The sequence below is a fragment of the Lucilia sericata genome, unplaced genomic scaffold (assembly GCF_015586225.1).
Source record: "Lucilia sericata isolate MDLA Ls3-8-SP2 unplaced genomic scaffold, ASM1558622v1 Contig001214F_arrow, whole genome shotgun sequence".
In the NCBI taxonomy this organism is placed as follows: domain Eukaryota; kingdom Metazoa; phylum Arthropoda; class Insecta; order Diptera; family Calliphoridae; genus Lucilia; species Lucilia sericata.
The window spans coordinates 123,363-141,359 of NW_023995174.1; the positions used below are offsets into that span (position 1 = coordinate 123,363).

Below are 17,997 nucleotides of genomic sequence, written 5' to 3' on the forward strand. Positions count from 1 at the left end.
AATATTTCCATAAATATTATATCATTTAAAAGGGTATTAATATAAAGGCAGCTGGTAGAACGTATTTAAGATTTGGCTAAGCCGAATACAGCACCCAAACTTGTTTGAAATAATATATTATATTAAACCGACTCACAAAAAATGGTGCTTGAGTCAAAACAGCACCCCCCATTGAAATAAAATGGAAATGCTTCTTCTTTTTCTTACGATTCCGTTTCTTGTTGGAATACCAATATTCGATCGTAGCGTAACTGAATGCGAAACCTAATCAAAATGAATGTGGGTGAATATTTGAAAACATTTTAAAACAATGTCAAACGAACTTAATAAATAAAAAAGAAATTGTTTCAACAAAAAAATAATAAAAAATATATTTAAAACGGGAATATTCAAGTCTATAAATTCAAAAGTGAACAATATTGAAAGAATTTATTAAATGCACAATGAGACTGTTCAAGTCTAAATGGTCGCGCAAAACTTATAAGTGTTGTGCAAATCAAATCCCATATAATTTGTGGCAATTCAATTGCGAGAATGGACTTTTAATCGTTTACATGAGTACTCTTATTATATTTTTTCAAATAAACTAAAATTTAATCAAAATAATTCATATTACAAGTGAAGTAGTAGAATTCGTTGTGATAGATGTTTTATATTTAAAATTTCGTCAAGCATTTCAATTCGAATCGAAATTTTCTCCGTTTGGCAACTTTGGTATTCTGCATTTCGATTCGATCGTTGAATGCGTAAACGTAATCGATATGCAGAATAGGGGTTAATATAAAATACATAGGAATTTAAGTCGTGTTCAACATTCGTTTAACCAATTTAACCAAAAAACTCATATTCGATTAAGCCTCTCGTTATAAGGCCGATTTTATTAATATTTTGAATGAACTTAGAGCCTGTTCGGAAATGCTTGCAGAATTATAATAAAGTGCAATAAAGTCGAAACACATAAAATCATAAAAATGCCTGATGGGGTGCGTAAGTATTTAGATTTTAGTTTTTAATGAAATGTATTGTCATTTACATAAAATGCCGTCCAGTGATGCTTTTCTGAACAGTCCCTTATTCATATAATACAGCTATGATAAAAATTAAGTTAAAATTTTACAAATGAAGCCTGATTTTATTTAAATTACATATCTTGATAGGTATATAAGTGCTATTCCTAATATTATTTTTTAATACTTTTTCTTCTTAAATTCTCGTCTTCCATAGATTCAATTTTTTTTATTAAATTCTTTGCTTTGGCTATAGCATTATCAATATCTGAAAATCTGTTAGGAGATTTTAAATTTTGCCTTTTTCTCTTTTGCGTTGTATGGGATGATTGGTTCATAACCACATTGATAGATTTGTCAATGTCGTGTGTTAAATCCGTTAGGTACGAATCATCATATTGACCAATTTTCTTCGCCAATTCGAATTGATAAAGTGAATCGTCTAATGTCCGCTTAAGTTGCAAATTCGATGACATATTTAAGGAAGGAATTTTATGCCGTATACTCTTTTTAAATCTTGATATGTTTTCTTCTGCTTTACGAGAAGTTAATTCTGCCTTAGCTATAATATTGTCAATAGCTTCCGCCGAAACACAATTTTCATTGTTCTTTTGCCGTAATGATCGATCCTGTGGTAAACAAGAGGGAGTTTTATTGTAATCAACAGTTATTAAATTTAAAGGTCCATAATTAAGCCACCAGGGTTGTGTAAGGTAGTTTTTAAAGTCATCTTTGAGGTATACAACGTTTATGTTTATAAGATCATTATGAAAACGTCTTAGCATTTTATTGATATGTGCAAATACAATAGGTTTAATAATCGTCAAATAATTCACCATGCCCACCGTTGAAGTTAATTCTATGTTCTGCAAATATTGAAATTTGATTTGATTGACAAGATTTGTTATAGCTTCGTACGACGCATTTGCAGATACTAGCTCATCGTCTTTGATGCATTTTGAGGTATAATTCAGTATCCATAATTTTAAGTCTTCAATATTTTCAGGAATTCTTTCTTCTATATCAGGCAAGTATAGACTTTCTAGAAAGTTTTTAATAACACTGGCTTTTGCTTCTGTTTTCCAGTTAATAGGAAAACACTCCAACCCCAGGGGAATGTTATTTTCTGTATTTTCCGAGACAAATTCTTTTAATTCCGTAGGAAATTCTGGCATCTCCTCAAAATCTTCTTGTGTAATATGCAATAAATGGTCCAAAGATTTGTGAAATATGCCCACTACATGTTTAGGTTGACAACAGATTTTGTTAAAAATTGGATTTCCCTTAGCAGACTCGAGCCATCGTTGCCACATTTCCTCGCCAAGCGAAGTTTCTAGAAAAGGTAAAACTTTTTGCATAGCTAAAGCATGTACTTCATTAAAATTTAATAAATAACTTTCTTTTGTTATAAAATCAATAGCATTTATAAATAATTTTCGAAAACTGAAATCTTTTCTACTTATTCGACATCCAAAAATTTTATAGGAATATATTAAACCTTCTTCTTGCAACATATCTAAACATAACATTTCAGCAAGTTGTTCTATATTGTACGGGCAGTTATATGCAATAACTGCTAGCGGAACACGCTTCAAATTTTTTGTTATTTTTAGTAAGTTCAAAAGACGCTTACGGCTATGCCTTTCAATTTCGATTCCAGAAATGAAACATACTATACCATCGTTATGGTCCCCTTCAGTTGTCACTATATCTCCTTGTTCATTTTTGGGAATTATGCCATTCAATTTTCGCACACACAAAGCTACGTTATGCTCAATACCTTGAACAAAAGGTCCGATTTCAGTTTGAGACTTTTCTATAAATTTTCTTAACCATTTGTTAGAAAAACTTCCAAATCCGAGTAGTTCCTCGTTGCTTTCAGGTAGAGTTATAAGAAACTTAAAGTATTTCCTTTGTTGTAAAACACCGCACGATGGGAAGTTTCGTTTTCCAAGTAAATGCTGACCCACTAAAGCAAATAAATTTATCGGATTCTGATTTTCATCATGCAAAACATCTCGCTCTAAGTTTAAAATTTTTTGAAAATCACAAGGCTGACCCAAACGATAACGTTTAATCATTCCTAAGTTCTTCTGCTGGCTAGGATGTTCGATAGCTTGCGCAAATTGTGCTCGTGTATCTGTGGTGACCCATAGCGGAGTGTTTTCTATCAATCTCCTTTGTTCTTTTTTCTTGCGTAAGTGCAGTAACCATCTGCTAAAATAGCGATGCAATAGCAATTGGTCATAACACATTAACGCATATTCTTCATGCGCAATTTCGTCGACACACTCGTTTACAACTTCGGTGATTAATAATTCTATTTGCAGATCTGAAGCTTGTTTTACCGCTTGATAAACAAGAATTTCAGCTTGTGCTATTCTAGATATTTCTTCTTCAATTGAATGAATTATAATTATTTCTGTTTCTTGTTTTGATTTTTCTTTTAAAATAATTTTCAGTTGATCCAGTCTTTGTCTTTCATGATCTTCTTCCTGTTTTCGTTTTTCTCTTAAACATTTCTCTTCTAAATCTCTGAGTTTATTTGTTTCTTCTTGAATTTTTTCAATTTTTTCTTTAAGTTCCGTTTTTAAAGCAATATTTTTTTCACTAATTTGTATCAAACTGTTATTGCCTTTAATATTGTTTTCACTTGAATTGTGTGGGCAATTAGGGAGTTCTTTGATGCTTTGAAAGTGCTGAAATACATTGTCCACTTTAGATAAGTCTTTAGAAATGTGTTGGTTTTGGAAAATGTTAACCGTTTCTCTTGCAGCTTCACCAAAAATGTTTGCACTTTTTGATTGACTTTTTGTTGCGACTACACCAAAAACATCCGATATAGGGTTTTCGGTATTGGACTTAGATATTGTGTTAAGAAACGAAGATTGTTCAGGTCTTGTATCGGTCTTAAAAATAGATTCATTTGTAGTGGTTGTCGCAAAAATATTGCCGCTAAATTTAAAACCCCCTGGTGAAAATTTTTCTTCTTTCTTTACAATTATTGTATCAAATACTTTTATTTGTGTGTCTTCGGGGGCTTTTTGTTCATGTTGTCTTTGTTGTTTGGGAGATATAGGATCTATTATTTGTGGTATTTTAAACAAATTTGTGTCGCTGCGTGCAGATAAAGCTTTGAAGGAAGTATCATTCTGCGGTATATTTTGAACCTTCGTTTCAGAGTGTACCCCCCTTAATTGGTCATCTGCTGTCCACGATTCGATATTAAGCATGCCATTTACATCAAAACTATTGTGTGGCTGATGATGTTCGAATAAAGATGCCGGTGGTAATGTTTGTCCAAAAACACATTCACCTACAGATGTAATTCGCTTAGACTCTACAAGCTAAAAAAATATTTGATTACTATAATATATACATATTACGTTTTTTCATTAATTATTTTACCTGTAGTGCTCTATCCATTGCATATTCCACGTCTGGTTTAACTAAACGATCTATTAATACTCTGTTCTCCAAGATATCACAATTAAGGCCATAGTGATGAAAAAAGCTTACTGCAGAGGATTCATCGTCAAATCCCAGAATACGGGTCAAATACGATAACGGCAAATATACATCATTCTTACGCCAATTGTGAGATTTTATGATTGCGTCCATTGCTCTTACTCGTAGCTTTGTAAAATATCCTAATAAAATACATGCAGACAAGTAGGATGTTTTATTTGACTTGATCATTGAAAAAAATCGAACAAAGTTGTTATTCTGTAAAGCATTATAAAAAGCAATTGCACGCTTTATTTCTACACTCTTTTGGATGAACTCTGGCAGCTGCTTTACTTCCCACAAGAAATTTGAGTCTCCCAAATTTAAAAGTATGACATAGCTTCGAAACTCAGCTTCACAAGGACATACAATTCCCTTGATTCTTAAATCGTGATACATATATTTTAATGTTTGCAGGCATTTTGTTAAATTCTCGGCGTTTATTTTTTTATCAAAAACTGAAGGATCTTCAGCAACTAAACGTGCAGCACAATGTATATGGAATCTTGCACACTGTTCGACTAATTGTACCGCTCCCAAAGAACATAGTTCTTGCTGAGTTATGTCTTTCCTTATGGAGCGTGTTCGATCCCATACGAAATGAAACCAGTCTCCCAAGGAAGTTTTAGGATCATCACATAAACCCATTATACGGTGTACCAAATATAACATTGTCATTTGTAAAACAGATTCAGATCTTAATTCATGCGAGAGAGGCACTTCTTGGTCTGCACTACTACGAGAATATTCCTTTACTGCCTTTCTATGTGAAATTGTAGATTCACTGCCTTCCTCTTCAGCCATCTCAAAAGTGGAAACCTATAGATCAAAAAATACATAAACATAGAGATATTTTACTGAAAGCGTCCCAGTTGGTCAGATCGTTATGTACAGTGTATCACATAAGTATTCGAATAAATTTTTTGGGTGTAAAATTAATTTGTCATATTGTCCAGACAGTTCTTAGCTTTGATATCACACTATTTAAAACTTAAATAATTTAAATTTAATTAAATTAATTTAGATTTTTGTTGTAATATATATGTACTTTGGTCCACATTGCACATCGGGGTCTCCTTTAAGTAAACTTGGCATAAAGTAAAGATTTAGAAATGAGTTTTTTGATAAAAAATTAATATGCATGGAAAGCTTAGACTTTTTTCTATATAACGCTATCTTTAGTTTTCCCATTTTTATTGTATAGGCCTTTAGATGATGCAGCAAAGTTTATGTTTTTATGTATATTGCATCAATAGCCACTTCAGGTTACCCGGAGGAGTCAAATCCAACGAGCGGGGATGTGATCACTAGCTCGCTGGAAGACAGTTTAAATGGATGACAATGATTGAAGTTATCCAAATAAACCTCCATCGGAGCGAGACAGCTACCAACGCTCTGATGGCTAAAATTAACACAGGTAAGATACATATAGCTTTAATCCAGGAACCTTGGACGATTCGCAACAAGGTTTCTGGATTAAATCACGTAAATTTCCAACTTTTCTACGCTGATACAGGGTCTCGACCGAGAACATGTATCTTATGTCACAAGAATTTATGTTTTCTCCTCTCAACAGGATTATCCACATCGGATGCAACGGTACTGAAGCAAGGTCGTGGCAACATATACCTTGCATCTGTTTACCTGCCTTTCGATTCTCCGACACTACCACCAACGTCGAAGCTGATGAAACTGGTCGAAGAGGCACAAAGGCAAAATAAGAAAATTTTAATAGGTTGTGATGTCAACTCGCACCATGTAGTTTGGGGTAGTACAAACACCAATCGCAGGGGACAAGCCCTTATGGATTTCCTTAATACTAAAGACTTGATCACATCGAACTTAGGTAATAAAGCTACCTTCGTCAATAGAATCAGAGAAGAAGTATTAGATATAACTATATGTTCAGAAGAGCTTATAAACGAAATTCAAATTTAAGCAGCATGCTTATGTAAAGGGACGATCGGTGGAAACCGCTTTAAACGAAGTTGTCCACTACATAGGTGCATCCAAAATTCAAATTTAAGCAGCATGCTTATGTAAAGGGACGATCGGTGGAAACCGCTTTAAACGAAGTTGTCCACTACATAGGTGCATCCTTTGATAGCAAACTGTATACACTGGCGGTATGCATTGACATCGAAGGCGCCTTCAATAACGTGCACACTGATACTCTTATCCAAACCCTAGACCAGTTTTATGTTGACCGGGTGCTCCGCTCCACATGCTAAGGAACAGATGGATAAGCTGCGAGATGTACGATATAACTATCAGGAAAAATGTATTTCGCGGTATACCACAGGGTGGCATTTTGTCACCTTTACTTTGGGTTACCACGATTAATAGCCTCCTAAGGACCCTAACTGAGAAAGGACTTAGACCTGTCTGCTATGCAGACGATGTCGTAATACTTTTAAAGGGAAAGGATCCAAATTACTTGTGTAGAAGAGCTGAGGTGGCTCTGAATACGGCCTTGAGCTGGGCTCAACCGAGAGGCCTCAATGTTAACCCGGCAAAAACGGAAATCTGTCTTTTCACAAGAAAGACAAAAATTTCTACGTACACTGAACCTTGCTTCCTGGGCAAGAAGATACCAGTGGCAGACAAAGTTAAGTACTTAGGTGTAATCCTCGACCGGAAATTAAAATGGAGACACCACATAGAGGATAGGATCAACAAGGCACATCAGTGCTGGGCGATATGTAGGAGAACCATAGGCATGAAATGGGGTCTTAGTCCTACTATGACAAATTGCCTTTATAAAAGTGTAATTAGACCAATTCTAGCTTATGCTTCAATAATCTGGTGGACTGCTTTAAACAAAAAGTGCAATATCAAACTACTACAGGGAGTTCAGCGTACATGCTGCTTGGGTATAAGTGGTGCCATGTGTACTACTTCAACCACGGCTCTGGAAACGTTGCTAGATATACCACCCATTGAAACATATTTAAGATATGAGGCGGCGCTTACAGCCGAACGGCTCTTTACTTTAGGCGAACTGGCCAAAAGCGGTTATAGGACACGTCATCAATGTATACTGGACACATTGGAAGGTTATACACAATCATCGGACGTGCCTAATCTTATACCAGAAACAGAATATGTCGGAAACTTTGAAACGCTGATCCCAGATAGAATGTCTTGGTCAAGCGGAACATTAGAGCAAATACCATTAGCTTTAAAGGGAAGGGAGCTCGAGGCAGTTAAAATGACAAACGCAAAACCATTCGACGCAACAAAAGCTGAACTAAAAATATGGGTGAGATAATCCCATAAGGCCTCTTGAAATAATGAAACAGTGGGTAGAACCACGAAGATCCTATAGGGTGACCCTGATGAGAGCAAGACGAAAAATCTCCTCAAAATGAGCAAGTCTGAAGTTAGTATGATAGTACGTATTCTGAGTGGACTCACAGGACTACGAGCACATCTATGTAAAATTGGACGTGCGGATTCAGACAAATGTAGAGCATGTGGAGAGGACAGTGAAACTCTGGAGCACTTTCTTTGCCACTGCCAGGCATTCGGCGAAGTTAGATCCAAGTATTTTGGAAGTGATGTTATTCCGGAAATAACATTTCTGACTAACACTTGATTGGAAGATTCTTAGGAATTACGTTCAGGAAACTGAGTTTCTGAACACTGAAAAATAATTTTTTTTTTTCAAGGAGCGCACAACAGGCCCGACAGTGGCCTAGGTGTATTTCTTCGGATTTGATGTAGTATACATCCTCCTATCGACCTACCCTACCCTACCTACCATGTATATTTTTTCCAAATTTTTTTTATTATTTAATACCATAACTTTTTTTGTACGAATCTACCCTTTTATATAAAATTTCTAAAAATTTTCTTTTTCGATACCAAATATACTTTTGTTATGTATGAAAAGATATTATTTTAAATCATCTTTATGTGTGTGAAGTTAAATTCGAATTTAACTAGCAGAGACACAAACCACATTTCTTAACATTGCTCTTTTTGCAGCTAACAGAGCAATGTTAAGCATTTAACAGAAAGTACATGAAAAATTAAAAATACATTAAAATTTTCAGAAAATGAAAAACGAAAATTTCAGAACTTAAAAAAATATGAAAAATAAAAAAAATATTTTTTGAAAAAAATCAATATTTTAATAAAAAAAAAATTAAAAATTCTCTAAAAAATCAATATTTCAATAAGAAAAATGTTAAAAATTCTCTAAAGGATTGGTGTCCAATTTGGACAAATATGGAAATGCACACGTATACCACTATATAGGAGTAGTAGCCTAAAGGGTCCCTAACAGGATTCCGGTAGTCATATGTCTGGAATAGTTTTGGAAGTTTTTTAAAAATTTGTTTAAAAAAACAATATTTCAATAAGAAAAATGTTAAAAATTCTTTAAAGGATTGGTTTCCAATTTGGACAAATATGGAAATGCACACGTATACCACTATATATGAGTAGTAGCCTAAAAGGTCCCTAACAGGATTCCGGTAGTCATATGTCTGGAATAGTTTTGGAAGTTTTTTAAAAAAATGTTGAAAAAATCAATATTTCAATAAGAAAAATGTTAAAAATTCTTTAAAGGATTGGTGTCCAATTTGGACAAATATGGAAATGCACACGTATACCACTATATAGGAGTAGTAGCCTAAAGGGTCCCTAACAGGATTCCGGTAGTCATATGTCTGGAATAGTTTTGGAAGTTTTTTAAAAAATTTTTGAAAAAATCAATATTTCAATAAGAAAAATGTTAAAAATTCTCTAAAGGATTGGTGTCCAATTTGGACAAATATGGAAATGCACACGTATACCACTATATAGGAGTAGTAGCCTAAAGGATCCCTAACAGGATTCCGGTAGTCATATGTCTGGAATAGTTTTGGAAGTTTTTAAAAAAAATTTAAAAATATGAATATATTTAAAGCAGTAATGCTAAAAATTCTCTAAAGGATTGGTGTCCAATTTGGACAAAAAATGGAAAAGCACACGTATACCACAATATGGAACGGGTAGCCTAAAGGGTCCCTAACAGGATTCCGGAAGTCAAATTTCTGGAATACTTTTGAGTTCCAAATTGGACACCAATCCTTTAAAGAATTTTTAGCATTAATGCTTGAAATATATTGATATTTGTAAAAAATTAAAAAAAAAATCCAAAACTATTCCAGAAATATGACTTCCGGAATCCTGGTAGGGGACCCTTAGACTAATACTTCCATATAGTGGTATACGTGTGCATTTCCATATTTGTCCAAATTGGACACCAATCCTTTAGAGAATTTTTAACATTTTTCTTATTGAAATACATATTGATTTTTTAGAGAATTTTTAATTTTTTTTTATTAAAATATTGATTTTTTCAAAAAATATTTTTTTTTATTTTTCATATTTTTTTAAGTTCTGAAATTTTCGTTTTTCATTTTCTTAAAATTTTAAAGTATTTATTTTTAATTTTTCATGTACTTTCTGTTAAATGCTCAACATTGCTCTGTTAGCTGCAAAAAGAGCAATGTTAAAAAATGTGGTTTGTGTCTCTGCTAGTTAAATTCGAATTTAACTTCACACACATGCACTGAAAATAATCAATGCTCAACTTTACGAAAAAAAATTTCGTAACTTCTATTTTCGTAATATTTACAAAAAATTTCGTGTATAATACGAAATATTATTTAATAAAACTCTTTTCTATTTTTACGAAAGTACGAAAACCTTTCGTAATATTTTTTTCTTAAATTTTAGCGAAATTAAACATGATATTAATTATATTATCATTAAATAAAACTACAATATTTTTATAAAATTTAAGAAAAAGTATAATATTATTCACGAATTATTTTCATAAAAAAAATTAAAAATTCGTGTGGAGAATAATTTTGAATTAAAATTAGAAAAATTATTTTAAAATGAACAAAAATGTTTGCATAAATTAATATTTCGTAAATTCCATACCATATTTATTCAAAATTCCCTTTTTTCAATTTATGTAAATTAATTTTTTCAAGAATATTTTGCATTATACTAAAATATTTCGTACAATTTCGTATATACATATTACGAAAGAATTTCGTGGTGCGAAACAACGAACGATTCGTACAATGTACGACATTTTTCGTATATATTAGGCATGGATTTTTTTCAGTGTACTTCACACACATATCATCTTTATAGACAAAGATTTAATTTTTAACGACTCAGGCTCACTTTTCTAGCACTCCATGATATGAAAATATTTATATTTTATTTAAAATCTAATTATTGAATGCAAAATGAATTGATTTACATAATCAGTAAAATAGTATAAACTAGTAAAATAATGACTGGACGTGCTATTGATTGATGCTTTATTGATCTTACATTCTTGTAAATAAGTTTTGCAAGAATATTAGACGGAATCTGTTTGTACAGAAAAATTCTTGATGAGAAGAGTAACTCTCATGAGAGTTTGGAATCACTTGAAAGGTTTTTTTCAAGATATATATAAATGTAATACAAATATTTCGTAAATAAAATTTTTAAAAATTTTGTTTTGAAAATTGTGCAAAAAAATTGCATTAAGTGCAACTTTTTCTATTTTTACTTCGTATCTAGGGGACTTCCTCTATCCATCGATACCCATAATTGATAACAACACATTGTAGCTTAGTTAAAGTTTTGTTCAAAAAGACCCCACTGTGCAATGTCTTGGAAATTGAAAATATATTAGTGCTAGTATCTACAAAAAATTATACACTAACCAACTTTGTCGGAAAATATCGATCCTAGTGCTACGATAAGGGACTTAAAATTCACATAAATCAATTAGAAATAGAAGAATAATCCCAAAACCAAAAAAGTATTTTTAAATTTCTCAAGTGGTATTTTAAATCCAAAAATATATAGTTTCGGTTGATAGCAACTCCTTAACACTTTTAAGCCTAAAAACAAATGTAGCACATGAAAAAAAGTGCCATTTGTCCGAAAAAGTCGTCAGTGATTTGCTCCTGATGTCGCCGAATTTATGATTTAACATTGTTTATAACTAGAGTCAGAGAACATAGTAGAGAATCGTTAGATTTAATAAAAACGACTTCTATATTTTTTGGTTTCAGCCTTAAAATTTCTATTTATAATTTTCTAATAAAATAAGTTAAATTTTTATGTAAAACATTATTTTATTCTCATTTAACATATTTTATTTAAAATCTAATTATTGAATGCAAAATGAATTGATTTACATAATCAGTAAAATAGTATAAACTAGTAAAATAATGACTGGACGTGCTATTGATTGATGCTTTATTGATCTTACATTCTTGTAAATAAGTTTTGCAAGAATATTAGACGGAATCTTTGTACAGAAAAATTCTTGATGAGAAGAGTAACTCTCATGAGAGTTTGGAATCACTTGAAAGGTTTTTTTCAAGATATATATAAATGTAATACAAATATTTCGTAAATAAAATTTTTAAAAATTTTGTTTTGAAAATTGTGCAAAAAAATTGCATTAAGTGCAACTTTTTCTATTTTTACTTCGTATCTAGGGGACTTCCTCTATCCATCGATACCCATAATTGATAACAACACATTGTAGCTTAGTTAAAGTTTTGTTCAAAAAAACCCCACTGTGCAATGTCTTGGAAATTGAAAATATATTAGTGCTAGTATCTACAAAAAATTATACACTAACCAACTTTGTCGGAAAATATCGATCCTAGTGCTACGATAAGGGACTTAAAATTCACATAAATCAATTAGAAATAGAAGAATAATCCCAAAACCAAAAAAGTATTTTTAAATTTCTCAAGTGGTATTTTAAATCCAAAAATATATAGTTTCGGTTGATAGCAACTCCTTAACACTTTTAAGCCTAAAAACAAATGTAGCACATGAAAAAAGTGCCATTTGTCCGAAAAAGTCGTCAGTGATTTGCTCATGATGTCGCCGAATTTATGATTTAACATTGCCCTGTGGTTAAGAAAATTTTATTTTTGGAAATAATTCGGTATTCGGAGTTTTTGAGTTTATTGGCAGTTGTAGGCGATCGTGGGCGGAATGGGGGCCAGTGGGTAGCCGCTCAAAGTTGATCGCCTCAGGTATACATTAAAAAATCGTCCATTAATGATATGAATGACTTGAAATTTAAAATGCAAAACATGTGTGGATTATATCCTTTGTTTTGTCAAATATTTAGGTTTAAATTTTTTATTTTTAAATTTTCCGATCAAATTTGATCAACTCGAAAACACCTCAGCTCCAAACATGTAAACTTTCATTGCGATATATCCAATAGTTTCAGAGATACCGAATTATTTTCAAAAACAAAAGATTCCAAACCACTGTGCATTGTGTTGTACGCATCATCGATGATGTCTTGAAGACTTGTCCGAAAACGATACTTTTATCATAATTTTAAGTTTAGTTACATTACCTGCCTCTGGAATTCTCTCATCAATCTTTCTTTTTCTGGACACATATCAGGACAAGTTCCCTTTGCTGCCACTGCCTTCCTAATATCTGTCTGTCGAACAGTCGTCAAACGTATTAATTTATCTCTTGCCTCTAAAACTCTATACTTTTCTTCATGTGTGAAAGCTGGAGTTTTTAAATATAGCTTCCAATTCGTTGCGGACCATACTATCAACTTTTATTTCCGGTTGGGGAGAGTTCTGTCTAACCTTTAGTGAAATATTTGGATGAGCCAATGCGTTTGTTTGTTTAGGAAAACGATTCAAAACATTGGATTTTGCAATAATGGGGCCATCAATCCCTTCGATGTTTTTAAGCTTGCTCCAAGTCTATGTCCCGGAGACATTGCCTCTAATTCGGCTTGCACGTCTGGATCAACCCATTCTTCCGTATTTTGTACATGAGCCACTTCATGTTCAGCATAATTAACTATAAAATCTACACCATTGAATCTACCCGCATTTTCGAAAGCGTTTTCCGCATCCTCCTTACTTCATATTCCACAGTGCAAATCAAACGCTTCGGTCTTAAGATAAATTTTTTGATCTTCCCAAATTTACTGAAATGTTTTTTTGCAACTATTTTATCTAAAAATAACTCGGGGATCTGTTCACAACTATAAAATAAAAAAAAAATAAAAATATATATTTTTTGTTTAATAAAATACACACGTTATTGCACTGTAATTGGTTCTGTCTTCCCTCGCCCCATATTCCACATCTTCGGACATTATCTATATTATCTATGGATCACTAAATTTACTAGAAAAATATATAATTTTCTTTTTTGAAAATCTTCAAGTAAACTTAAGAAAATACGCGTATGTTGATATAAGTGATGCCAGATTTTTTAAGAAAAACTTACGCTTATGAGAAATAGAAAAAATTCCTTAAATCGACATGGCCACACATCAAATTTGTTGACTCAAACGGTAAGTTTTTTTTATTTTTAGCAGTTATTATTTTAGTTTCAAAGAGATTTTCTTTGTAATTTTAAAATTAGATTATAAATTGAAAAATTAATTTTTAGTTGCTAAAAAATATGAAATTGGAATAATTTGACAAAGTAAGAATTATTTTTCCCTACATGTGAAAATCCTATAAAAACCCTACATATGGTATCACTGGTAGATATGAAACAATTGGCGCACAACCCGGCGAATTCACATAAGGTGGTGTTATTCAATCAGCTGATTATTTTTTTCTTCACTTGATGGTACGCACCAGATATATTAATTATAAGGTAGTGTTATCAGAACAGCTGATCGTTTTTTGCTATTATGTTCATTTTTCGCCGTGGGTGTATAATTAATGATAAACTTTGTTTACATTTTGTATATGTGAATTTTGTGATTAAAGTGAAATTGAGTGATTAGGGTATATTTTTGTGTTTTTAATCTTAAAAGTTAAACATCAAATAAAGTATAAATATATTGAAATTTATAAACATTTTTGTTTAATATAATTCGCTTTGATTTATTTGTCAGCTGTTTTTGAAATTTTTCCTTTACAGCCAATTCGCCTTCAAGTGCAAGCACAATGTCAAACTACATATAACAAAATATAACCAATTCGTTTGGTATTCTGAATTCGCCGATGGACACTACCTTATAAAATTAATATACCTTGTTATTGTTTACATTTTCATATTGAAAAAAAATTTGCTGGAGTAGAATTTTCCATTCACAACAAAGATTCTTTCATTCGGTATATACTTTTTCCATAAAGTTTCACATCTTTATGTTTATTTTCACAAAAATATTAATTTTACATTAATTTTGGACAAGAACTTAAGTTCTTGTAAAATTAATCTGCCGGAGTAGAATTTTCATTTGGAACAAACATTATTACCACTCAGGGTATATTATCTAAAAAATTTAAGTATTTTTATAAATATAAAAATTCAATAAAATATTTTCATTAAATGAATTCGCCGGATTATTGTTTTTGACATCAGTGGGCACCAAATGCAAAAACAAATTAATGGAAAATTTTTGTTGCCGAACTGCCATCACCATGGCGAAACTAATACGGTGAAGTCCATTTCAACAGCTTATTTTTTTTTGTCCGTGGAAATTTAGCCCGAAGTTGTCAAACTCCATATAAAAAAATCTCTCTCAAACCCGACGCTGTCAAACTACATATATAAAAAATTTCATGAATTCGCCGCAAAATGAAATGACTTCACCTTATAGTCTATTCGCCTTGGCCGCCACCTTATCTGAATTCGCCTTGAACACCACCTTATCTGAATTCGCCTTGTTACAACTTATCTGAATTCGCCTTGGCGCACAATAGCAGAGACCTGCGCCGACAAACATTAACGAAGAAGGCCTCAGACAATAAAGCTGTAAGCCGGCTATTTTTTAACGATATTATACCAGAGATACAAGCCGAGACGGCTCAAATCGGCGGCGGCTGGCCGCCGGTAATATTTTGCAAGCCGCGCCGCCGCCGACTTCTTTCGGCTCAAAAGCCAAGCCGGCTTAAACGTAGCCGCTGATAAAGATTAGAATCGCACATGTATTTCAGAACATAATTTCACCAATTTGAACGGAGTTGCCACTATTTTAAATTCTTGTGGCTAACTGAAAAGAGTTGCCACACAATATTGTGCTAATATTAAAATGGTGTGAAAACTACTATAAATGTCCATTTTCTGCAGAAAAAAAAACTTATATAGAGACAGGTTTCTATGTAACAGACTATTATGGAAAGATTTTTCAATATAATAAACCTTATAAAGTCAATTTCTAAAGAAAAAGTTAAATTGAGCCGATAATTTAGCCGCCGCCGATATTTTCTGTAATGAGCCGCCGCCGCCGACCCAAAATGGTTGCGCCGCCGCCGATCATTTCGCAACGGCTTGTATCTCTGTATTACACCATGTCTATACTTGACAAAACACTGATCGAGACGTCTGCAGAACTGTAAATTTTTTGTTATATCAATGCATAGGAGAATTAAAATGCTGGTTTTAACACCACAAATCACAATTTATTTAACATAATAATGCTATATAGTTTATATCAAGATATATTAATTATAAGGTTGTTTGTGCTGGTTCACACAGGAAAACTTTTTTTGGGAAACTTTTGACACAAAATCAAAAGTTTATTGCCAATGCACTATTATTTTTTTATATATGGCCACACGTCAATATTTTGATCAAAATATGTGTATGTCCTTCTTTACATTGAAACTTTTTCCCCTGGGCTTTTCAAAATTTTCTTTTAAATGCCCTTTGTAAAATCTTGAATGTTTAGCTGTATGTTTTAGTTCTTCTTATAGTTTTTATTTTTTATTAAAGATAAAATAAGATTTTAATACTCATAACATTTGAAAAAATAAATTATTTTTAAATTAATTGAAATATGTAAATAATTAAATTATTTCAAATGGCAACATTAATTCATGTGTGAGAGTAGTCGCACAAGAGATTACGCTGTGAGAGCAGAATAGAAATAAACAGCCGGTCCAGACTAGGAAACTGCCGGTCCACACTAGGAAACTTTTTTTGGGAAACTTTTGATTTTGCATGCGAGAGAAAGAATATCATTTATCTCTTTCGCGTTCTCAACAAAAGTTTGCTAGTGTGGACCAGGTCTAATATTAGTCGACAAAATTAATGAAAAATCTGTGCATCACGTAGAAATGGAATATTTATATTTAAAATTAACTGGATTAACGTATTGAAGACGGAAAAAGGGCCACCTTTGTGTCGAAAATATATTATTTTAGTCTTTTCCAACTAGATCACTTTCACTTACATATACAGGAAATAAACATTACAAATTACGTAATACTTTACTTTATAAAAGTTATACAACAAATTTATGGGGCCTAGCTTCGTCCTGATAAACACCCGAAAAAATGAGATTCAAGAAGTCACCAACAAATTTGGGATTATTGAACAAAAATTGTGTATTTAGTATTTATGAAAAATTTGGAAATATTTGAAAAATTTTTATATACATACATACATATGTATGTATAAATGCTGAATATTGTTTATTCATGTTTTGTTTGTTCGACTTCGCGGACCCCATAGGATTTTGCTACAGACCACAAGGGGTCCGCGGACACCCATTTGGGAACCGGTGGTCTAAATAGTCCAAACACTAATTCATATAGTTCCTGTAAAATAGACAATAAAATAATTATTCTATTGTCTATAGCATCACTTCCCAGGTATTTCAATTTTCGTTTATTTTGTCTCACTGTGTAATCTGTATATACTTAATTTAATTTGTTTAAGCACGAAATGCAAAAGTGTAAACAGCTGATGCAAAAAAATTAATACAATTTTTATAAATATAAACATTAAAATGTTCTATTTATTGATTAGTATAAATTATGGAGACTTCAAAATACATTTTTTTGTTTTTAATTGAAGTTTTCATTAATTTTCATATTAAATTTACAATTGTTTTCTTCTTTTTTATAAAATATGCATTGTTTTGATAACAAACAGTGACGTTTTCTGTTGTTTGTATGGCAACACTGCGAAGTTTAATCTTGTACTCAAAAACATCAAAGGGGATTTATTTTTAGATTAACTAGACTAACATTTGAATGCCATCTCAAAAACCCGCCCTAAGAGATGGTAACAATTTATAATCAGATTAGTTAATCTGTTAAGTCCTGTTATTAGGCGTTATTCCTAACTCCATTTAATGAATCAAAAATATACTTAATCAAATTTTGATATACAAAAATTGTAATATTTTAGAGCGGGTTTTTGAGATGGTAATCAAATGCCAATTAATAATCAGATTAGTTAATCTAAAAATAAATTTAATCTTATGTTAATCCCCTTTGATGTTTTTCAGTACAAGATTAAACTTTGCAGTATTGCCATACAAAACAACAGAACTTCACTGTTTGTTATCAAAACAATGCATATTTTATAAAAAAGAAGAAGACAATTGGAAACTTTAATATGAAAATTAATGAAAACTTAAATTAAAAACAAAAAAATGGATTTTGAAGTGTCCATAATTTAACTAATCAATAAATAGAACAATTTTAATGTTTATTTATAGAAA

At 31.8% G+C, this 17,997-nt stretch overlaps 1 protein-coding gene across 1 annotated transcript; it reads right to left on the reverse strand.

Moving 5' to 3' along the window:
- Positions 1 to 1,105: 1,105 nt before the first annotated feature.
- On the reverse strand, positions 1,106 to 13,783 carry LOC119610500 (protein xmas-2-like). Its single transcript, XM_037965747.1, is given in 7 exon segments — positions 1,106 to 4,354; positions 4,416 to 5,333; positions 12,913 to 13,089; positions 13,091 to 13,236; positions 13,239 to 13,442; positions 13,445 to 13,566; positions 13,622 to 13,783. Coding segments are annotated over 7 exon segments (4,800 nt in total). The 5' UTR covers positions 13,681 to 13,783; the 3' UTR covers positions 1,106 to 1,180.
- Positions 13,784 to 17,997: the final 4,214 nt, after the last annotated feature.